The 23,677-nt window shown below is 48.3% G+C and overlaps 1 protein-coding gene across 6 annotated transcripts; it reads left to right on the top strand.

Annotated features, from left to right (window-relative positions):
• Positions 1-229: 229 nt before the first annotated feature.
• HEPH (hephaestin) lies at positions 230-21,409 on the top strand. 6 transcript variants are annotated; one of them, XM_027690604.1, is made up of 21 exons: positions 230-316; positions 3,074-3,270; positions 5,338-5,582; positions 6,132-6,344; positions 6,882-7,061; positions 7,399-7,653; positions 8,191-8,359; positions 9,567-9,706; positions 10,571-10,702; positions 10,860-11,071; positions 12,708-12,858; positions 13,169-13,381; positions 13,723-13,933; positions 14,196-14,335; positions 15,228-15,356; positions 16,286-16,392; positions 17,127-17,352; positions 18,791-18,930; positions 19,291-19,453; positions 20,164-20,196; positions 20,924-21,168. In XM_027690604.1, the coding sequence occupies exons 2-21, from the start codon at positions 3,110-3,112 to the stop codon at positions 21,166-21,168; spliced, it is 3,465 nt and encodes a 1,154-aa protein (XP_027546405.1). In that variant the 5' UTR covers positions 230-316; positions 3,074-3,109. The 6 variants fall into 6 exon arrangements, with proteins under 6 accessions (XP_027546405.1, XP_027546410.1, XP_027546406.1 ...); XM_027690605.1 differs by lacking the exon at positions 230-316 and adding an exon at positions 324-384 and having other exon boundaries at positions 3,071-3,270; XM_027690606.1 differs by lacking the exon at positions 230-316 and adding an exon at positions 1,381-1,401.
• Positions 21,410-23,677: the final 2,268 nt, after the last annotated feature.

Here is a 23,677-nt window from a genome sequence, read left to right on the forward strand (position 1 = left end):
CTCCCCGGGCCCCCCCGCACCGGCGGACAAGCCCCGGGCGGGGCGGGCAGGTGCGAGCGCGAACAGCGCTCTGCGCGTGCGGCCAGGGCGCTCCCACAGGTGCGGGGCGGAGCAGCCCGGCCCCACGCTGGGCGGGCGGTGCGGGAGCGGGCGGTGCTGCGGGGCGGGGACGGACCAGGGCGGGGCGGGGCGGGGTGGGATGGGATGGGCTCGGTCCGCCCGCGGAGGCAGCTCCCCTTTGTCCCACCCGGGTTCGTCCCCGCCGGTGCTCCCGCGTCCCGCTCCGCAGCCCCGTCGAGCCGCGTCCCGCCCGCACGTAAGGGACGAGCCGCCCCCTGCCTTCCTTCGGTGCTTTGCCCTCGCTCTCGGACAGGAGTTTTCCTGCAGTCAGGTGTGGGGAACGGCCCCGCAGCGCCCACGCGGATGAGATGGGAGCTGCGTCCCACCAGCCCCACTGGAGTCTCATTTCCGTTCGTTCGCGATCCCTGTGCTGTTCGGGACCCGGCAAAGGGCAGTCCGGGGGGAGGGTTCTGCTGTAAAATGCAAGGTTCAGGGATGAATGTAATAGAAAGTTTGGGTTGGTTTTGGTTTTGTTTCCTTTTTTTTTTCCCTTAATGGAGGCATATATTATTATCAAAGAAAAATTGAAAAAAAATATTTTGAAAAGAATTTAAGGGTTTGGACCACCTTCACCTTGCACTAGTCGAGTAAATGGTGATTAGTCACTGGGAGGGGAATGTGAGCACAGACTCGGTCTCAGTTGTTGCATCTGCATTCAGGGATGTATTTTGCTGTACCGTAGAATTGGCTCAGAGGTGAGTGCAGTGTCGTGGTTAAGCTCTAGCCAGAGCCCAGGTGGGACCCTTTTAAAGAATCGGTAGGACTGTCTCAAAGATTTGCCCTTGGCTATTTTCAGTGCCAGAGAACACCACAGAGCTCTTAGAATGCTAGGACTTCTGGCTGTTTGATGGGTGCTATGGTGCTGCCGCACGGAGCAGGGGCTCTGCCCTGCAGGAATAGTGGGCTGGTGCAGGGGGTGTGTCTCCATCCCCATTTTTCACAACCAGCTTCGAGAGCTGCTGTTCAGCCTTGTTGTAAGGTCTGAGCTCTGCCCTTTCCTGGGATGTGATACTGCCTGCATAAACCATTGAGGTGAGAGAACACAAAGACCAGCCCGCACTGGTTCCCTGGGCTCGGTGGCTCCCAGGCCTTGAGGAGGCCACCCCGCGTACTTTGCCCTGCACTGACACGAAGGCCACAGCTTGGGCTGAGTCAGGAGCATCCCCTGCCCTTCCCTCGGGCGTGTGCCGGCAGGGGGGCAGGTTCCGGGCTGAGGGCTGGCAACGCCGGCTGTTTCTTTCTGAACTGCCTTTTGCTGGTCTGCCGTGTGGAACAGCACAGGTACAGCTTTCTGAAGCCCTTCCTTTGAATCCTCCTTATTGGCACAGAGTGGATCAGAGCAAGTATTTCACCTCCCCGTGATCAGTGGTGGGTCCTGGAGCAGCAGTAGCAGGGAATAAGGATGGTGTGTGGCAGTGGGGCTGAGCCACTGATGCCGTTGTCCCCACGCTGCCGGGGCCACGGGGAAGGGGCTGCTCTGTATCTGAGCTTCTTAGGTGTGTGACTAGGAGTTTCTGAAAGGGAGTGGCTGGTGGAGCCACTGGAGCAGAGCTATACTGTGTTGATGAATCAAAACCACCTCTGATTTAGAGATCCCTACAACCCCCTTCCGAGAAAGGTAGGAAAGAAGGCATTTTCAAATTGAGTTGCTTTGTCTCAACTTCTCAATTTAATGACTATTTGGAATCAGCAATACTTGATTATCATTAGCTTCTGAGAACAGCACAGCACGTTTGGAAATCAGAAATGAAGCTTTGAAAGCTGCCTAGTCCATTGCCATGTGCTGTGGTTGAATCCTGTCTGTTGGGTATCAGATGTGGTAAGAGGTTTCAAAGCTGCTATGTGCTATGCTGGCTGAAAGCTTACAGAATATCCAGCTTTGCTGCAGATAAACCTGATATATTCATGTTGCTGTTACAAAAATGGGGAGAATAAGTAACGACAGTCTCTTTATGAAAAAACCTTTGTTTGCTATGGTGTTGTGTCACTGTCCCCTTCTGTATGAAATTAAGGAAAACTGAGTCCTTTGACCTTTCTTGTTAGGTCATGTTTCTCATTCTCTTGCTTTCTGTTTCTCTCTGCTGAACATGTTCTGAGTTCCTGTTATGTGTCTGAAGAGCTGGACATCTGGTTTAGGTACAGTTTGATTGCTGGTTACACCCAGCTTTGTTTAGGGTTTCACTGGATAAGACCTTTCTTAAGCATTTCATCTGTTCTAACCCTTCCTTATCCTTTGGTGTAATTCTGCTGTCCCATATTGCATCAACTTCTCCTTATACAGGTGGCTTTTTGAACCTGTATTGGCAGAACTGTATTTTGATGATTTCAAACAGTTTCCCCAACTTTTCCCAACTCTCTTCAGAGTATTTCTGGTGCTTGATCACACCAAGCTTGATGCCAATTGGAAGTATTATGAGTAAGCTACTTTGTGGTCATAATCGTGGAGAAAACATTTAATGGAACAAAAAGCAAAAAGCTTTGTGCAGCCTGTTTGAGATGTACTCCTGGGTTACAGAGAACTGCTCTGTAAGATCCATCTTTAACAAAGTTAAAATTTAAAATTACCTTATAGTGACTAAACTGTACTTCCTCAGGTGACTTAGAATAGAGTGATCTTGGTGAGAGTTTAAAATATACAGATATGTGCTCAGGACTCTTTCCCTGAGCTTTGTATGTGGACCTGTAAGATGATTTGGAACATCAGCAGCGGTGAAAAGAGGGTTAATCAAACTATTATGAGAGCAGCACATTTGGTATTGGGGGCTCATTAGCAAGGCACAATCTCTACCCACCTTGTGCATTAATTCTGTTACGGAGTGATTTCCTTCTTGGATATTTGAAAAACAATCCCAGTAGGAGTTACACCTGATTTCTTCATACCCTCTCAAAATGTCCAGTACCTTCAACCTAGGTGATCATATTCTGTTTCATTGTCTTTGTTTTTCCAAAACAGGTGAAACCTCCAAAAACACTTTCCCTTCAGGCTGTGATGGGATTGGTCTGGTGGTTGCTGCTCTGTGTCCCCACGCTGTCACCCACATTTGCTGAGGGTGTCACACGAGTCTATTACCTGGGGATCCACGAGGTGGACTGGAACTATGCTCCAACAGGGAGGAATGTGCTCGCTAACCAGAGTGTTGCTCATAACAGGTATGTTTGGCTGTAAGAGAATTTAATCTGGGACTGGCTTCAAATTGTCATTTGATGTGTAATTTTTTGCAAGTATTTTGGGGCATCTGAGCAAGCAAGAGACGTACTGATAGATTCTGATCTTTATGAGCTTAGTGTTTAACTAGTTTTGTCATAGGAGCAGAGATCCTGTGTCAGTGGGAAAAGGAATGGTCAGTCTGAAGCATCCAGAGCCCATACACTGGAGGGAAGTGTACGGAAAACAAACACGGAACAAAACATAGAGCAGTTTGTTCTAAAATAGCGCAGATTGTGCAATGCTCTGCCCTGAGGTTTCATTTTGCTTAGTTCCAGCTGGTGATCAGCTTGTGTATCCTGAGGCAGGATGACTTTTTTCATCGTGATGTAAATGACTTCACAGTCAGCTTTTTTTGTTTCAATGGTATTTCAAGCCTTAGACTTAGTGGAACTTCCTGCATGAGATTTTGTTTGAAAAATATTTTTGTTTTTCTTGTGAAAGTAAATCTGGAAACTGCTATAATTACTTTGAGTCATTACAAAAACAGGTTTTGGTTTTAGTTTTCAAAGCACCAAGTTTTTTTCTTTGGTGGGTGGGTTTTTTTGTGTGTGGTTTGTTTTGTTGTTTAATAGCTTTCCAAAGAATTTTGGAGGCAATTGTGCTTTTTCTGCCACCCTCATTTTCTGTGGCAAACAGCCGGTATTTCTTGACCCGCTCTCAGTCCTTAGCCCCATCATAATAACTCACACTTGGGTTTACCTTTCAGAACTAGCACAGCAGGAAGAGGAGGGGTTCACAGAAACATCAGGGCCTGTCAGTTTAGCTTGGAAAAGTTTCTGTTCTCTGGAGATGCTGTATAGACGTAAATTAGTTCACAGGAAACCCCCCAAAATTCAGGGTTAATAAAGATGTTATCACTGATTCCTGAAGTGATAGTGAATGCAGTGGTTTTTGTTTGCTTTCTCTCATAACACATGAAGAAAAGGAAATGAAATTCAGGGCTGTTGAACTTACAAGGAATTTAAAAACTGTTCTGTCGCTGCAAACAATTAGCTAATGGGACTTCTTTGTACAATGATTGCAGAAATGAAATTGCTGCCAATTAGAAAGGGATGTGATGTCAATATGAACAATAGAGGTAGTAAAATATTTGAAGAGATTTTGTTGGGAAGAAATGGACTGTGTGGGGAAAGACTCAGATCTGTAAAATGAATTGTGAATGAACTTAAACTCTTTGCAGATGATGGCTGCAGGGCTGACTTGGCAAAGGGCTGAGCTCTGGATTGTGTAGCTACAGCCCAGCCCTGCACCTTTTTGAATGAAAAGGGCAATGCTTAATATCTCGTCTCAACTGTTCATGCTCTGAGATGTGTGTTAGAGTTTGCTTCCCTTCCAGGGCTGTTCCACTGCTGTGGTGATTGATCCAAAGGGGGAAGTTGGGGGAGTGACCTCAGCTCTCATTTAGGCTGGTTCCACTAATACCTGGACCATGATTCATCTCTTATCTATTAAGAATTAGCCATAAAGAGCAAATATGCTCATGAGTTGAACTTTAGTACCTGTATGAGGTTTTAACTCTGGAAGCTGGTTACGTGCTGGGTACGTACCTGCCTGATTCATCTGTCATTCTGCAAGGAATTCAGAATTGATTAAGTAGAAAATAATCTTTCAGACTATCAATTTTGACCAGAGAGCTCAGGAAACTTCCTCCCCGCTTTGGGATTTAGCTGCAAATGCCAAAAAGGAATTGAAGTGAGTTTCTCAGAGCCCAGTGAAGGCTGGAGCAGGCGTGAGAAAGGTCCTTCCTGCAACACTCACATGGGATTGTCAGGGAATCACCACCCTTCCTGTTCCTTGTTCGTAGGGCACAGTTCAGGGGTGCACTTTGTGTCCATTGGTGAAGAGCTGAGGTTGAGGTTGTGGCCATGCAGAGGTGGCTTAGAGCATCCCAGGGTCCTCTAATGCCCAAGTTTTCAGCTGTACCTGGGAAGGTGAAGTGTCAGCGTCACTGTACTGTGTTATCAACCAGCTGTTGGATATAACGATGCCTTTCCCTTTGAATTTAACAGCCAGGCCGCAGCATTCCTCCAGCCTGGGAAAGACAGGGTGGGAAGCACGTACAAGAAATCTGTCTATAAGCAATACACGGACTCCACGTACACCACTGAGATCCCCAAACCTGGCTGGCTGGGGTTCCTTGGGCCTGTCATCCGAGCAGAAGAGGGGGATACCCTTAAAGTACACCTAAAAAATTTTGCTACTCGACCATATACAATCCATCCTCATGGTGTTTTCTACGAGAAGGACTCCGAAGGTAAATGAGCCACTGCCATCACAGAGACAGATTTTACTTACTGGGAGCTTAGGAGTATGTGTGGAGGAGAGCTGTCTGTAAAGCCCCAGCTGGAAAGCAACTGCACTTGGTTGGTGTTGGGTTAGCAGGGTCAGGGGACTGTGAGTAGTTTCCTGACTTGCACATTACAGTACATGGTCCAGGCTTCTTGGTTTTAGAAGAACTTCCAAACCCCTGATTAACCCTAGAGATTGTAAAGAGGCTGACTGTGGGGGCACAGTGCAGAATTGAAGGCAAAGTAGCACTAGGCAGAATGGAAATAATCTTGCTGACTCTGTGCTGACCCATTTACTGGGCAAGTTGCCTTACAGTGGCTCTGTGCCTCAGTGTCTTTTGAGGGAGTGTTGATTAAACACTATTTCAGCCTTGGAATGGTGAGTCTCACTTTGAAATCTGCTACTCAAGTACATACATACAGGTCTGTTGAGTGAGGGTGGCTCAGTAGAAGGTTACACGTGTGGGCATCTTGGCTCTTCTTGAATGGATGTTGTGATTGCTCAATTGTTCTAGGATCCCTGTATCCCGATATGTCCCCCCAGGATCAGAAGAAGGATGATGCTGTTTTCCCAGGAGGGAATTACACCTATACTTGGACTGTCCCTGAAGATCACAGCCCAACTGCTGATGACCCAAACTGCTTGACCTGGATCTACCACTCTCATATTGATGCACCAAGGGACATTGCATCTGGATTGATTGGGCCATTACTTACATGTAAAAAAGGTAAAAAAAACCCATGAAAAAGCAGCTGAGGGCTGCAGTTTTGTAGTGTAAAGGTTTTGTGGTGACATGAATAAGAATAGTTTGTGAAGATACTCTGGTGGGCATCTCCCAGCTTCAGGGAAAAATCAGCTTGGTTAGGGAAGACAGTACTTGTGTTCTAGCAGGGTTCCGGTCATTGTGTTGTCTTTATCCATTACTGGCAGGGCAGGTGAGCTTGCAGGCCTCTTGATCTTAGAGAGTTGCTTGAATCCATGTTAAACGCAGGACTCTTGTCCAAGATATAGTTTGTGTATTAAAAATATGGTGACTGATTTCAGCAGGATTGAGAAGACTGAAGGTGTTGCAGCGGAGCCATGCAGTGGCAGAGCCGCTTGGGAGAGAGAACTGTATTGGCAGGGGTATATTGGAAAAGGGTGAGGATAGTGGGAAAGCATCTGCCTCCAATTCATGTAACAAGTGTGTCTCTGCTATTGCTGTTTTAATCTCTTGCCTGATGTATGAGTTTTCCGCATTCATTCCTCTCTCCTTTTCCCCCAGGAATACTGACTGGCAGCTCTCAAAGACGCCAGGATGTGGATGTTGATTTCTTTCTGATGTTCAGTGTGGTGGATGAGAACCTAAGCTGGTACCTGGATGAGAACATAGCATCATTCTGCACAGATCCTGGCTCTGTAGACAAAGAAGATGAGGAATTCCAGGAGAGCAACAAAATGCATGGTCAGTGTCAGCTTTGTGAGGCCACTGACTCTGCCAAGACACTCAAGGGTGTCAGTGCTCTGGGATCTGCTCTGAGATCATGTGCTGAGCAAATGTCACAGGGATGGGGCAACAACTCCAGAAAAAGGAAGTATTGTTTTGATTTAATCTTTGACTTGAGTGAGCTTTTATACCCTTCGTTTTAGGAATGAGCTGTGGAGCTAGGCTCTCCAAAACAGAAGAGGAGGATGAGTTCTGGTTAGGTGCATCCTCCCATTATTTCTGTGCTGTGACCTGCTGGTAGGAGCTTTGAAGGCCCCTTTTCTGCTCTCTGATTCTGGCTTGTTTGGTTTTGCAGCTATTAATGGTTATGTGTTTGGCAACCTCCCTGAGCTGACAATGTGTGCTGGGGATGATGTTTCATGGCACCTCTTTGGGATGGGAAATGAAATTGATGTTCATACAGCCTTCTTCCATGGAGCAACACTCAATATCCGAGGCCACAGGACAGACGTGGCCAGCCTCTTCCCAGCCACTTTTGTTACAGCAGACATGATCCCCAGTAACCCTGGGAGATGGCTGCTGAGCTGCCAGGTCAATGATCACATACAAGGTAAGGCAGAAGGTGGACTGTGACCTGGACTCTGTTTTTTCTGTCAGTGTGGTCCTGTGATGTACAGTGTAGTTGGGGACAGTGCCTTGGGCATGAAAACATCCCCAGATGAGTGGGTTATTCCTTGTCTTGTATAAATTGGAGTAGGCTGATTATTAATGTGCAGGGCAGCCTTGGTGAGGGCGATTTGTACCAGAGTATGATGTTCCACATTTAGTACAGCTGAAAGCTGAGATGAGGCAGTGCCTTAAGAGCTCTGGTCCCTGTAAGGGGTGCTTGCATGGTAGAGCTGAGGGCAGCAGAAGGCTCCAGTCACTCTCTATACTTCCATAGCATCCAATACCTAAGGTTGAAAGCTCTGCTCGCTGACAAACTCCTTGCTGTGGGAACTACCTACTCTCCTTCTCCCCTCCACGTGCCTTTCGGAACAGCAGAGGGAAGGTGTCCAGTTGGTGGTGGGAAGGTGGGACTGTGTCCATTGGCCATCGGAGAGGGGCTGAGGGGGCTGAGTGTGCATGTCCTTCATGTCTTGGACAGCTGGAATGGCAGCACTCTATGAAGTCCGACCCTGTTCTCGGCAAGCTCAGCCATCCACCCTGGAAGGGAGAGTTCGGAAATACTACATAGCTGCCAAGGAAGTGCAGTGGGACTATGGACCCTCCGGGCTCGACCGGAGCAGTGGGAAGCGGCTGAGTGAGGCAGGCAGGTAAGCGAGAGGCTGATGGGTTTGGGCAGTGTTTGGGGGCTCTGGCCTGTGGCAGGAAGCCTGTTCAGGAAAACGTGGAATTTTTTTCTTTTCAAAATACATGCCTGCAATTCACACGAAGTACATTTCCTGGGAAGGCAGATCACCCTGTCTGGACAGGGAGGCTGCTGTAGCCAGACCACACTGAGCAGTACAGGTACCTCAGGCCTTCCCGTGGGCAGCTGTGTGGCACAGCCATACCCACAGGCAGCAGGAGTCCTAGCAGATGTACAACATGAGCTGTCACGTTTGCCTCTGGGCTTCATTTCTGCTTGCTGTGCCTGACCTAGGAACAGATCTTTGTATTTAAGGAATGGTTCAAAAAGCCCCTGATGCGGCTGACGCAGGTGGCAGAGCTGGCCTGTGGATGGGCCTCAGGGTGGCCTTGCTGCAGGAAGCATTTTTTAGGAAATCAAATGCCGGGACCTGGGTGGCAGCCCTCTATTCCATGATCAAGTGACTGTGATAGCAGTTGGTGAGAGGTTTCCCCTTCAGGCTTTGGCTAACTGAAACAGAAATTCCTCTCCCTCCGCTCCCTTCTCTGGGAAGCTGCTGGAGAGAATATACCTCATTCAGATGGAGAAGGAGAAATGCAGAGCAGTTAATTATTTACCCAGTGCTATGCAGCAACTTTGCAGACCTTAGAACTGAAAGCTCTTTAGACCTGTGAGCTGACATTGTAAGTGTGCTGCCTCTCCTGCAAGGCTTGTTACGTTGGTGTTTGGCGAGGGTGGTGGCAGAGGAAATAAATCTCTTTACAACTGTTTATTTTAGCTATGATTGTGGCCGTCCCCTGGGCTGTCTACAACCTCTAAAGTGCTTGGTCTTTTAGCACTGCCTTCCTACTGACTCCTTTACACATCTTATGTAGAGGTGCTGATCACAGCTGTGCCACCGAACCTGACAGGTTCAGCTGGGAGAGGGCTCTGTGCCACAGGTGCTCTCTGAACATGCAAGTGGACAAGTCTGTAGGGATAAAAAAGCTTTGAAGAGTCAAAGGTGTGCTGGTTCCAAACTAGAGGTGCTGTCTGTGTCTGAAATGCTGCTTGATTTGGAGATGTTGCTGGCCTTGCCAGAGGGAGGTGGAGGAGGAGCAGGGGAACACGACTGAATCTTTATTTATTTTTTTTTCCTATGAAATAACCTGACATTTGTTTTTTGCATTTAGCCCTGCTGAGCAGTATTTCAAGCGCAGCCTCTACCGCATTGGGGGTGTCTACTGGAAGGCAAAGTATGTAGAGTACACTGATGAGAGCTTCCGTGAGGAAAAGCAGCAATCAGAAGAAGAGAAACACCTTGGAATACTCGGTGAGAATCATCCAGGAACACAAATCCTCTGTCAGTGTTGGTGAGAAGGATGCTGATGCTGGGAGTGCCAGTTGGCTATACCTGCCCTCTTGTTTTGAGGGGCACAGAGGTGCTTGACAACAGTCACGTGTGAGAGCGAGTGGGACAGGCAAAGGTGGGAGGTGGTAGAACAGACAGAATCGCTTCAGAGCTGATTCTTAAGGTATCTGAGGGACACAGTGTAGTATTTGTGACTAAAACTAAACAGGTCACAGCGGTAGCTCCTGGTTAACATGTTTTTGACTGAGCCCCTTCAAGGCCTGCTGCAAACCCCATGTTCTCACAGAGACCTCTCCTGAGTGGTGCTCTCTGTCACAGCCAAGTGTGCACATAGAGGCAGCCTGGCTCCTCAGCCCCTTCTGTGTCCTTGGGATGCTCTGTGGACCCAGGGCAGGTCAGGGGCTGGTGGGGACAGGCATGGTAAAGGCTTGGCATTCCTCTCTGGCTGGCTGGGGCAGGGGCTCACAGACTGTGGTGAGCTTGGAGCATCTCACATCTCTGAGGCACATGTGTTGGGAGGCTGAGGGGGCCTTGTGTAGTGGGAGAGAGACACGGGCCTTTCCCAGAGGCATTCCAGCACATCTGGCTGTTCTGTTACTCCCCCTGTGAAGGCCTGACACCTCTGAGTTCTCCCGCAGACCCAAAGTGCTTTCAGATGGTCCTTGCCAGTCCCTGTTCCTGCTGAGCTCCCTTCAGCAGCAGGGCACCCACCAGCTCTCCTCCTTAGCCCCTGCAGCCTGGGGGAAGGTGCCCTGGCTGCTTTGGTTTGCCTGGTGGCCTGGGGAGGTGCTCTGTTGCTGATCTGTTCTCTCTGCTGTTTTCTAGGTCCAGTGATCAAAGCTGAAGTTGGAGACACCATCCTTGTGATGTTTCTTAACAAAGCTTCCTGGCCCTTCAGCATCCAGCCCCACGGAGTGTCCTATGGAAAGGCGTGGGAAGGGATGTGGTACCATGACGGTTGGTGGATCCCTTTTCCTGAGTACACCCACATCACCCTTCAGAGGTGCTGGGTGTTTTGGTGACATGAAAGCCTGCTATGAATGTAGCTGGTGAGAAGGTGTAACTGAGGTTTTGCAGGGACCTCAGGAATAATCCTGTAATCCCTGTTTTAAAGGCCTGTCCCAGAATGGGATGTCTGTGGCACCACTGCACAACTTCACGTACCGCTGGACTGTGCCGAGGCACGTGGGGCCCACGGCCAGCGACCCTCCCTGCCTCACCTGGATGTACAGCTCAGCTGTGAACCCTGTCAAAGACTCCAGCTCAGGTTTAGTGGGGCCTCTGCTCATCTGCCAGCCAGGCACTTTGGATGACAACAACAAACAGGTAAAGGGGTTTATCTGCCCTGCTCCTACCAGATTCTTTGCTTTCATGTAGAGAAAGAAAGTGTCAGCAAAACACTAGGGAACATAATGAAAACAAATATGCAATACTGCAAGTCCAGGAGAGTCAAATCAAAGCCATGGGTCAGGTTAATGTTGGGACAGCTGGTGCCCAGGTCTAGCCTGGGAAAGGCCAGTAGTGTTCTGGGCTCCCAAGGGCTGCCCTCAAAATGGTTTCTGAGCTCTGCTTTAAGTTCATAGATGAACTTGGTTAAACAATTGTAACTTGGAACAGTTACCTTATAGATAACTCTTGTCCTGGGGCTTGTGTAGCAGGCTGCTTTCGGAGGGATGTGGAATACTCATTGCAATCCCAGAATAATTGACAAGACATTTTCACTTACAGATGTTTTGCTTGGGTGATACAATGCTTTGTTTGATACAGTGCTTTGTTTGGATGAGCCTTGTTTATTCTGCAAGAGAAGTTTGTTTTCAAGCAGAGCTGACCACAAAAAAGCATGTGAAAATCCATGTCAGTCTTTATGCTTTTGATGAAGGAGGGGTGAAATCTGAAGGGCAAACAGAACTTCCTCTTGGAATTTCACTCAGGGATAGTCCATTCCTGGAAATAATTCTGGGGAAGACAGTAAATTGATATCTGGGGGAGATGCCAGACAGATGAGCAGAGAGAGAGCCTTGTTGTGAGAGAAGCAGGTGGCAGATAAACCAGCACTGCCGTCCTGCGGCATCGGGGAGTGGGGATGGGTCTGGGGACAGCTGCCCCCGGAGCCTCCTGGGGGAGTTCACATTCAGTGGGGGCACCATGTGACTAAATTAGGAGTGCAGAAGAGATCAGCACGCTACCCAGGGTGGAATGTGGATCTGCTGAGCAGAGAGGTCAGGAATATGTGTAGCCCACGTGGGCAGGTATTGGAAGGGTGTAAGCAAAACAGGGATGGATCTGTTTGTAAAGGTAGGACAGAGAAAAATCACCTGGGGTGGCAATTCTGTCTCCACAATCTTAGGCAACTCTTTAATGAATGCTTAATTGTGGAAGGTGCATGGCCACTCCCCTGCACCTGTGTGCCGCAGTCTGGGAATTGCTCACCTTTGTGGCAGGCCAGCTGCCTTGGTACTGCTGGGAACAGTGACACCAGAGCAAGAGTCTGGACACCACCAGGATGTTCTTTTAGTGAGGAAACACCATGTTTTGGAGTGCATTTTGTAGGAGAATTAACACTTGAAAGGAGTTAGGATAATTAAAAAAGCCCTAATTCCAGCCTGTGGTAGGAGGCAGGAGGGATGGGGTGTGTTCATCAGCCTCCTGTGTGGGCTCTGGTCTCAGGCCTGGTTTGCACTGACACCTAAATATATGGCTGAGGGGGAAGGGGGCAATGACTTCATGCCCTTGGCTGAGTTTTGATCAGTTTATTCATTGAAGTGTCATGGAAAATGCAAAAGTGGTGCCTTTTGTGAAATATAAGAGGAACATTCAACATGAATAAAGGCACAAAGTCCTGGCCCTCAATGAGCCAGGTTTTAAGGTAAAGGGGGACACAAGAGCCAGGCAAGACAGCTTTAACTCTAAGGGTAGTTAATTGGTGTGTTTTAAAAATTAACAGCCATCATTGTAATTATAGAAAGGGATCGACAGAGAATTTTACCTTCTCTTCAGTGTGTTTGATGAGAACCTCAGCTGGTATTTAAATGCCAACATAAAGTACTACTTGAGAATGGAAGAGACATCTGTAAAGAAGGATGATGGCTTCAAGGAATCCAACAGGATGCATGGTATGGTTGGATGCTGCTCTGTGGCAGCAGGGATGAACTTGCAAAGCACGGGGTGATGCTCACCTAAAGGCTGAGCTGGGGGCTGGAGGGGCTGTGTGATCTTGGCCTGGAATCAAACCAGCCTGGAGGCAGCAGGTGGGGTGTGGACAAGCAGCCCAACTGCCTGGGGAAGCATGTGCCGAGTGTATTCAGGGGTGAATTGCAAGTAAACTACCCTTCCTTCCCGTGCCAGACCTGTTCTTTGTATGCACAAAATGAACCTCCTGGCTGGTACCTGCCTGCAGAGAGTTCATTGCTTTCTCCTTTGCAGCCATCAATGGACTTATGTTTGGTAACTTGCCTGGGCTGGATATGTGTGATGGAGACAAAGTGTCCTGGCACCTCCTGGGCTTGGGCAGCGAAGTGGATGTGCACGGAGCTGTGTTTCAGGGAAACACCCTGCAGATGAACGGCATGCGGAGAGATTCAGCCAGTCTGTTCCCCCACACGTTTGCCACTGCCTTCATGCAGCCAGATAACAGCGGTGAGTGCCTGCACAGCTGCCCAGGCAGACGGAAGGGTCTCCCATTGTGGTATTTGCTCCTCTAGCAAATTCTCTAGCATGGTTTCAACTCTTACAGGGTGAGCTGTGCTTCACGTGATTATTGTGTAAGAAAGCTTCCTGCGACGATTTTTGTGTAGGACTTTGTTGTGCCATTCCTTCTTGGTTTCTCTAGTGACTCCTTTTAACCTTGGCCTGTGGCAACCAAGCTCCCTAAACACCACACAGATACACCCAGCACATACTGACACTGGCTGGCAAAGCAGCTGTTTCCTGGAATCTTCAAAAGCAACTGATTTCTTTGCTCATCCTGCCTCCCTCAGGGACTTTTGAGATCTACTGCCAGACGAGCAATCACTACCAGTATGGGATGAGGGAACAGTACGTTGTTTCCAAGTGTGGAAAGAGGGATCCTGCTCCTTCCCGTCGGTACACGGGCGTGCGGACGTACTACCTCGCGGCGGAGGAGGTGCTGTGGGACTACGCGCCCGACCGGAGCTGGGAGCGGGAACGGCACAACCACTCTGAAGAGAGGTAGAGCCTGGCTTTTGGGGAAACCTGTGGCAGTATCCCAACAGACCCTGATGGAGCCAGTTGGGTGTCTTGGCCAACTTGTGACCTGGTGCATGTGCCGGTGGTGCTGCCGATGGGAGCGCAGCCCTCCGAGTCATTGTGCTCTCCACTGCAGCCAGAGCTGGCTCTGGGAAATCCCCTCAGCTGTGGACCCCCTGCCCCAGCTTAGTTGCTTACTCCCTGTGAGGTTTTGTGTATTCAGCACTCGTTCTGCATTTCTCAGCTACGCCGAAGTGTTTCTGAGCAACGAGAACGGACTGCTCGGCTCCACGTACAAGAAAGCAGTTTACAAGGAGTACACGGATGGCACTTTCCAGACCCCCAAGGCCAGGAAAAGTGGTGACGAACACCTAGGGATCCTGGGTAAGGATGTGTGTAGAGGGTACACCTTCTGCTCACACAGCAGTGGGACTGGGGCTCTAGAGCTGCAGTGGCTCAGGGCAGTAATCTGAGAGCCCACGGAATATTTAGGCATCTGCTGTGTATGCAAGTGAGGAGAAATTGGGACTGTCTCCTACCCACATCTGCCAGCTTTAGAGATAACAGTTAGAAGGGTCCTAAGCACAGCTTGTAGGAAAGCCTGGGCTCTCCTGCCTGCCTTTGCACCAACATTCTATCATGGCTCAGGCAAAGCATGTTTCACAGCTGCCTTTCTCTGACTGGGGGACAGAAACAACCACTGACTTCTGGAGGGGGGACTGAGGCATGGAGGGGAAAATTTGTAGCTGTGAGAAATGCAGGCAGCCTTGGGAAGTGGAGGAGCATGTTGCAGTGACTAATCAAAGTCTGAGGAGACCCAGTTCTGTTTTTATTGTGTTACAAACCCAAGGCTGTAAGTGGTGGTAGGGCAGCCAGGCTGAGGCAGCAGCTGCCACTCAAAATAGGCCACAGCTCTGATTTGTGACATTGTCAGGCCAAGTTGAATATTACCACATTTTTTGAAACTGACAGCAAGGGATGATCAACATGTTGCGACACTGAGCACAACAGTATTCAGAAATCAAGCCTTAGTTGTGCTGGGCCCAGTTAAGATGTGTAACCACCTTCATTGCCCTCATTGTGAAACTCAGTCCAGTTTCCTAAGACTTGGATTGGGACTGACGTCCAATTCTCTTTTTGGGAAGTAGAGAAGAGGGAGGGGAACATCATAAATATTATAAGGTAACATCTCGGGGGGAGATGTTGAGGTGGGAGTATCCTGGGAGATGTGCTGATGGATTTTGCTGGTCTCAGCGTATGTTCTTGCTGTCTCAAGGTCCTTTTCTGTGGGCGGAAGTGGGCGAGATTCTCAACGTGGTGTTCAAGAACAACGCCTCGCGGCCCTACTCGGTGCACGCACACGGGGTGCTGGAGCACGCAGGGCAGCCCCAAGTGGCAAACCCCGGTAGGTCCCTGTCTCCAGTTTTCCTCTGTCACCTGGCACAGCGGATTTTAGCCCAGAGCCTGACTGACTTCCTTAAGCAGCCTCAGGTGTCCTGATTTTCTTATGACAGAGAACTGGAACTGAACAGTAACTGGTCTTTCAGGTCCAGCATGGTTTTGGTGGTACCGTTTGTGTGGGAATGACAGCCTTGGGAGTTCACGTTCCGCTCAGACTTCTAGGATAAGTGTATGACAGAGTTCTGTGTGCAGCTTTATTTCCCCACACTGACAGTGGTCTGTCTGGGGGAAGGAGAAGGTGGTGGCAGGTGACAGCTTAGCCAGTCCTTAGTAGCCATGGCATGGGGAAGCCTGCTCCTCTTTTTTGGAGGATGTATGAGCACAATAGTATGAAAAGGGAGAAATGCACAATTGCTTGCCAGGATCAGACTGAAATTGCCACTTTGTTTCATGATACAGATGCCAATGTGTGTAATTTTTGATCCCCTCCAACTTGCCCAGGCTGTTCAAACCACAGCCAGGCTGTCAGCTGGGTCATGTCTTTCTGAAATGGATTGCTAATGTGCAAAAGAGTAATTTTAAAAAACAATTTGAACAAGCATTGTAAATACACTTCAAGAATAGGAAAGATTGCCTCAAGCCCCATCTGAATGAAGAGAGGTGGAATTTCCATGACCAGGTCCAGTCTCAAAGGCAGCAGATAAACCTGAGTGGTGCTGGTACCAGACAGTCTGTGCATCCTGTGACCCCTCTGCCTTGCTGCAAGAGGGGAGCTTCTACTCTGCTTTCAGTGCTTGGGGAAGGAAGACGAAATATCTGAAAAACAGAATTGAATTTGGGCTTTGGAGGCAGGATTTTCTTTTTCTGTCCTGCTTTGCTGTTGCTCGGTGAGTGGGTGTGTCACCTGGCGTGATGTGCTGCTCTGTCCCTCAGGTGACATTGTGACATACCGGTGGGAAGTTCCTGAGAGATCTGGTCCAGGGCCAAATGATTCAGCCTGTGTTCCTTGGATCTACTACTCCGCGGTGGACACAGTAAAGGTAAAATAGAAGTCAGAGCCAGAAAAGCCCAATTAGACCAATTTTTTACCCCATCTAGAAAACAATGTGAGTTGGGTACAATTTAGAGATTGGTCCAGCCAAGAGGTGGAACCACTTGGTAACACGTCCAGTGTTCTCCTGGGAGAGGAAATCTTCCAAATTTGTCCTGATGTTTGTCCTTATTTTTTCCTAACAAACCTTCATAAAACAATTCCACTGTCTCCTTGCCACTAACCTTCCTTCAGTTATTTGCAGGATATTAGAACATCTCCCTGTCAGTCATGGTTTCTATTGGTGAGAGCCCTAGGGCTGATCTAGAAAGGCAGAAATTATCCAAACTGAGGTCTCATGGATAAAGCAGGAAGATTTTACTGTTGGTAGAATTGATTGTCATAGTACTGATTTCACAGGAGATAAAACCTGGAGGATCCTGCAATAAACCGTCACATTCAACCCAGAAATAATGGCCTTTTTATCTCAAATTGCAGATGTTTTTGCAGTCACAGAGTGGAGAATATCTTGATACCATTCATGTTTACAACTTTCAGATTTACATTTGTAAGAGCATCAATGGTTCCTGTGTTTCGGTGCCTGATGCTCTCCAATATGGCAGCACCAGGTTTTTTAAGTGGGGTGATGCAGGAACAGAAAATGATTGTTGAAAGGCAAAGAACTGCGTACAAAAGAGGGTGAGAAGGTCCTTGCCTCAGAGATTTCTCCTTCCTTCTGATTAGGATATGTACAGTGGGCTGATCGGGCCCCTGAAGGTCTGCCGGAGAGGGGCCCTGCGGTCCGATGGCACCAGGAAGGATGTAAAGAGGGAGTTTGCTCTGCTGTTCCTGGTTTTTGATGAAAATCAGTCCTGGTACTTGGAGGAGAATGTGGAACACTACAGTAAAGGAAATCACAAGGAGATCAACCTGATGGATGAGAAATTTGTGGAAAGCAACAAAATGCACGGTAATGCCAGTGGGTGTTAACTCTGGAGCCTCTCTAAGTAGTCAGCCACCCAAAAGCCAGGAGCCTGACTCCCAGTCAATGTCCTCATCCTTTTCCCTGATCGGTGGCACAAACAGAATTAAACTGTCTGTTCTCAATATTGCAGCACATCTACAGCCCAAATCTTTGATCTGCAGTCAGGGCTGATCATTGTGGCTGTCCCTGTCAGGAGGAATACAACATCCAGGCCAGAGAGGTTAATCTCCAATGTATCTGAGTGACTCAGGAAAGGAAATAAAATCAAACATGAAATTAACTTGTCAGACTAATTTAATTCTGTTTGTCTCAGGGACCATCAGAATGTTAAATTTCAAATTAATTTTCTGAGCTATGTGGCTGCAATACATGGCTCAGTTGTGTTAGCTAATTATCAAAAAGCTATTTCTACCATGACAGGATGAACATATTTTTCTAGATTAGCATGTTATTTATGTTAGGGTTTTTTCAATATTATATCTGGATCTATCTATTCCCAGCAAAACAGGTCCCTTAGCAGTTGTGGAGATAAGAATAGTGAGGAGTGGCATTATGTGTGCTGACATTACTACAGGTTTTGTATGGCTGAGATAAAGACTCTCCAAATACACATGTCCATGAAGGTGTAATTGTTAACCCAGTATTACAGCTAGCAGAACCAGCAGGCTGAAGTTGGGTGCTCGTTTGAGGCTACACAAAGTGCCTGTGGGAGATCTGGGAGTAAAACCCTGGTGCTCTGCCCTTAGACCCTGTCTCTTTCCATCCTATTCCTTCTGTTGTCATCTGAGCATGAAAATGGAGGTCTGTGTGTGCCATGGCAGTCAGCTCACTCACTGTTTGGATCCCTTTCCTGCATGCTCAGTCACAGCAGGATTCCTTCCAGCTGTGCTACTTGAGAGATAAAGTCCTGCCATGCAGGGATTTTACAAGTGGTTGGAGTGTGACGTGTGGCCAGCCTGAGGCACAGCACCACAGGGTGCTGGCAGGATTTACCCCTCATCACTGTTCACCAAGGGAATGCTCAGACATTTGTGGGTGTGTGGGTATATACATGTTTCTCCATCACTGGGCTAAGGAGGCCGTTTTTATGCATCTTGACTTCTAGAGGCAACCACTTCTGCTGGCTGACTGCAGGTTTACAGCAAGAGGTAGTTTTTGAGATTTATTTGAGCTGAGCTACAGCATGGCCTTGGGTGTGAGTCACTTTTCCTGGCTGTAAGCAGAGTGGAGAAGTAGCTGAGCTGGGGAGAGACTGCCAAACTCTTGGGGGACTATCATGTGGGGAACACTAACTGCTGATGCACTGGTGGCTTTATGAGCTTTGTTGCCTGTAACTTGCCCTGCATGTTCTTCCTCTGAGGTGGTGCAGCACCTTTACCATTTCACTAACAGCCTTTTCCCCTTTGTGTTATTCACTGCACAGCAATCAATGGCAGGCTCTATGCCAACTTGCCTGGGCTGACCATGTACCAGGGAGAGCGGGTGAACTGGTACTTGCTGGGGATGGGTCAGGAGATTGATATCCACACAGTCCATTTTCATGCTGAGACCTTCATATACAAGGTAAGAATATCTGCTAACAGTAAAGCTGATATCAGTACTTTTGCTTGACTCTGGACTTGAATTTTTTGAATGACTCCACTGCAGTTTCACCCAGCTAGGAAAGGGATGTGGTTTTACACATCGCGGTCTGACTCCCTGAACCTCTGTGTTGTGCTGAGATGTCCACCTTAATCCTTGTTAGGGTTAGGCATTACCAGATTGTGTTTGCTTTCCCAGCTGCAGCCCTGGAGCTGCTTTTTGAAAGCTTTTTTTTTTTTTTGAGCTGTAAAAAGCTGAAGAAGTCCCTAGTGACACTGGCAGAGTTTTCCTCCTGAGAAGATGCAGAGAGCACTGCAGCTAATGGCCTCTCTTCTCTGACAGAATGGCAAAAGCTATAGAGCAGATGTTGTAGATCTGTTCCCTGGGACCTTTGAAATGGTGGAGATGCTGGTTGGGAACCCTGGGACGTGGCTGCTTCACTGCCATGTGTCTGACCATATCCATGCTGGGATGGAGATCCTCTTCACCGTCCTGCCTAGAGCAGGTAGGGAGCTTTCACTGTTACTGTAAAACATCCAGCAGCACTTCCTGCTATGGCTGCAAAATTCTGAGTGTTTGCATCATACGTACAATGCCCTTACATACCATAAGCAGCCAGGTAATGGAGCAGTTAATTACTTAAGTATAGTTAATTTAAGATGTTCCCTTTGAATATCTTAATACCTGGAGCTGGAGTTAATAACAAATTGTTTTCTGGATTTTACATTGCCTATGTTGTTATTGTGAGTTTGATTTTAGCTTTTATCAAAGATGCAACGTTCAGCCCTCAGCCAGTAATTGTTCTAAGAGCTGGAAGGTGCTCAGAGGTGAGTGTCACTCGGTACTGGGTTTGGCTGTGATGGAGTCCACATGGTGATGTGGTTTTAGATTTGTTACCAATCTAAAGAGCTGTGAAGGCCCCAGTGGTTCAGCTGTGGGTGACCAGTGCCTGCCCAGTGTCAGGGTCGTCTGTGTTTCTTCCTCAGCACTTTTCTTTCAAAGGCTGGGAAGGGCTGTGGAACGGGGGCTGCCTCTGAAGCAGGTGATACATGTTCTTGTCTCATGAGGAGAGGGAAAACACTGACAGGAGAGAAGAAAACCTGCAAGCCCTGGAAACCAGGCTGCCTCTGGATCTGATCCTCACCATATGTGCCCTGTTCTGAGCTCTGCCTGCTCAGCCCAACACCTTCTCACCCTCCTTTTGTTTGCTTTCAGAGTCAGAGCTGGAAGTTGAGAGCGTTACTGCAGGTATGGTGTGGACAGCACTGCCAAACCCTGTCTGTGCAAGGGGGAGAGGGCAGATTCCTGAGCAGCACAGAGCTTTGGATCATGTAAGGGGAGGGAGGAGCACACACAGCACCCACAGCCTCACCTCTGCCAACCTGGCAGCACCTCAGCCCAAGGCCTGGCTGTGATGGATAGCGGGGAGAGCTCCAGGCTGCTTTATCTGCCTGCCAAGTGTCTGTGCCCTGGGATAGAATTAAGGAAGTTGGGCTGGTTAGGCTTGTTTGTGTTAGGTGGAAAGGTTTAGAGGCCTCGCACCCTGTTGTGCCTGCTGTGTGTGGATTCAGCTTCCTAGGAGAGTGTGAGCTTAGGAACTGGCGGAGACTCAGAGGGTCTTGAAGGAGGGTGCCTGAGATGAGTTGTCCACCTGTCTTGGACTGTCAGTGACTCTGTGGTTTAGGGAAGTTTCACCATCACCACTACAAGCTGAAGGGATGGAGTCAGCATGAAACAAGCACATTTGCCTTCTGCTCTGATATTCCCCTGAGAAAAGAGCCCAAGCAGGTGCCTGGGTTTTTTTGGGTGTTGTAAAGGACAGATGTGAGAAGACATTTGATTGAGCAGCACCAGCAGTAGATACAATCCCTTTAAAATTTTCTGTGTAAAAGTCTGTGTAGTTTAGGGTGGTGTTTTCCTGATTTTTCATATTTCTTCACAACTCATTGATAATATCTTATTGTTTGTCTCTCAGGGTTGCCACGTGAGGATGAGGATGAGTTCCAGAAGATCACGCTTTTTGGATCTAAGGTGGCCCAAGGGCAGATAGAGGTCACAGTCATCGCTCTGGCTGTTGTAGGGGTCCTGCTGCTCCTGGCCACCATCATCCTCCTGGTAGCAGTCATCCGTCTGGAGAGGCAAAAGAGGTTACGACGCAATCGGAGATCCATCCTGGATGACGGATTCAAACTCATGTCCCAAAAGAATCCGGGGCTCTAAAAGCCACGTACAAACATTGGGCTGTGTGATTGGAGCAGGGGCTGGATCCTTGTCCACAGAAAGGATTTTGGGGCATCATTTCAATTGTGCACTGTACTTCTAGAAGCTGAGGTGGGGAAGCTGGAACCCTGACTTCTTCATATTCTTTACAGAGAGGGCAATCAGCCATTGGACTGGGCTGCCCAGGGAAGTGGTGGATTCTCCGTCCCTGGAGGTTTTTAAGCTGAGACTGGATGTGGCATCAGTGCCATGGGCTGGGAACCACAGCGGGGTTGGATCGAGGGTTGGACTCGATGATCTCAGAGGTCCCTTCCAACCCAGCTGATTCTCTGATTCTATGATACATCCTTCTCAGCCCTTTGTAAAGAAAATGTCTGTCTGGGAGGCATCCAGGGGCCCTTTGAACTGACTGAAGACAAGTAATGAATGAAAAAGGTCCTTCTTAAATACTCCTTTTCCCCAAGAAAGAAGGGAGACATTTTCTTCTCTCCAGAACAACTCCACTTGGTCTTTCCTAGCAGACTAGCTCAGGCCCCATTCCAGTCTTGCTCCATTGCCAGAACTGAGTTGGAAATTGTCTCCCCAAAAACTGTGAGCCATTGAAGTAATTAATGTAAAGGGGGGGAGGTAATATTTTCAGTTTTGTGAATCAAGTAAGAATACAGCAGAGAAATTGTTAATTTAGAGTTGGATCGCTGTTTTTTGATAAGCAAGTGGGCTGACACAAATTCAGGGTAGTGCATGTCACAGTGAGTGCCCCATCAAGGACCATGACAGGAGCTGTGCCTCACTGTCAGCCTTGCTGTGACATGTCCTTCAGCCTCCCTGCAAGCCCTGGGGTGCCTTTGGATTGGGGTCAGGCACCTCCTGCTCCCTGTTCTCTCTGCCACAGCTGCCTGCCAGGGGCCAGGGTGGGTGGTGGGACTAACCTCTGTGGCCCAGCCCGTGGGCTGTTTGCCATCCTCCAGTGGCAGCCGTGCCCACTTACATCACTGTCACATCACCCTGTGGGCCAAGAACTGAGCAGTTCCCTATGAAACATCTGTCTTTGGCTCACTCCCCTGAATTCCCACTATCAAAATGGATGCAGGTTAGTGCTCACATATTTCTGTGCCTGGTTTTAAAGTGGAAAGAGCATAAAAAATCTGTTTTGAGTGGCTTTCAGAGGCAATTAAAGCAGCTAAATGGCTGTAATGACAAGGGACTGCTGGGGGCTCTTTAGGTATAACAGCACTGTTTTCTTCAGAACAATAGTTATCATATATTTAATCATGTTCAATTCATATTGGATCCCTTCATATTTCCAGCTGCCTTTTCCTTTGGCAGTGAGGACAAAGCTCATTAATTTTCTTTCATTACACTTCATTAAGCCTGGTGCGAGGCTGGATGGCTGTTGAGCATCCATATTCAGAGCATTCTTTGCTCAGATTCAGGCCTGGTTCAGCTGCTGCTGCAAAACAGAGGTTTCCAAGCCCATCAGTCCGTGGGGAATTTAGAAGCTATGGCATCAGAAATAAGAACCAAGAAGGAAGCCTTTATTTTATTTTTTTCACCATGGGCTTGTTAAAAAATAGATCAAAAAGGTTTGGGGCCTGCACTGAGACAGAGGAGTGAGTGTAAATGTATTCCCTTGCTTCAGGGCAGCAGAACAAGGGAGTTGCCCTTCCTGCAGCTCTGCAGCCCGTGCCCAGCCTGGGGTTTGGGTGCTGGCCCCAAGCAGGGTAGCACAGGGCCAGGAGCTGGATTTCACACATTCCTTAAGCAACAGGCTGCCAAAATTTCCTCCAATTTTTTGGGCCAGGTGGACCATCAGAGGCAGAGATCTCCTCTCCAGCCAGGTTGTGAGAAGCCCTGGGGCCCATGCCCTGGAGGAGGCTGCAGCCGAGCTGTGTCCTGTGACAACCGACTCCTCCCCAGACCAAGAAAACTCAGGGAATGCTTTGGACAAAACAGAAACAGATCATTTTGCTAGAAGTTCCTGTTGCAATAAACTGTGTTAAAGAACAGTTTATGAGCAAGTTCATAAGTCTTGTATTGAAAGAGCTTGTGGCTCTTGGTTTTGTCTCTACGGTCTTTAGAGATCCTCAGCTTGGGGGTGTTTCTTGATTTGGGCAGGAAGAACCACCCAGGATCCCTTGGCATTGCTAATTGCCAGTCTGAGAAGCCCAGTGGGTGATGAACCACCTCTGGGTGTTGTAGTCATGACTTTTATGCCTTTGCTAATATTCCAGATGCACAGCTCAGAAATGGATCCTCATGGTACCTGTTCTCAACTTCAGTGACTGGGACCCACAGACTCATGGCAGAACTGCAAATTTTAGGTGTAAAAGTAACAGGTTTCATGGTTGCTTTATGAGGAATCTTCTGGGAAATTGATTGGTGGTGCCTTGGCTCAGTTATGTGATTTCCCTTGGGTGAAGCTCTACAAAGGTTTGATAAAACTGATTGCAGTGTTTCATTAGCCAGCAAATTCCCAAAAGGCTGATCATCAATCAGAGTATCAAATCAC

Source organism: Neopelma chrysocephalum, unplaced genomic scaffold (assembly GCF_003984885.1).
Source record: "Neopelma chrysocephalum unplaced genomic scaffold, ASM398488v2 Primary Assembly neopelma1_81, whole genome shotgun sequence".
NCBI classification, from domain to species: domain Eukaryota; kingdom Metazoa; phylum Chordata; class Aves; order Passeriformes; family Pipridae; genus Neopelma; species Neopelma chrysocephalum.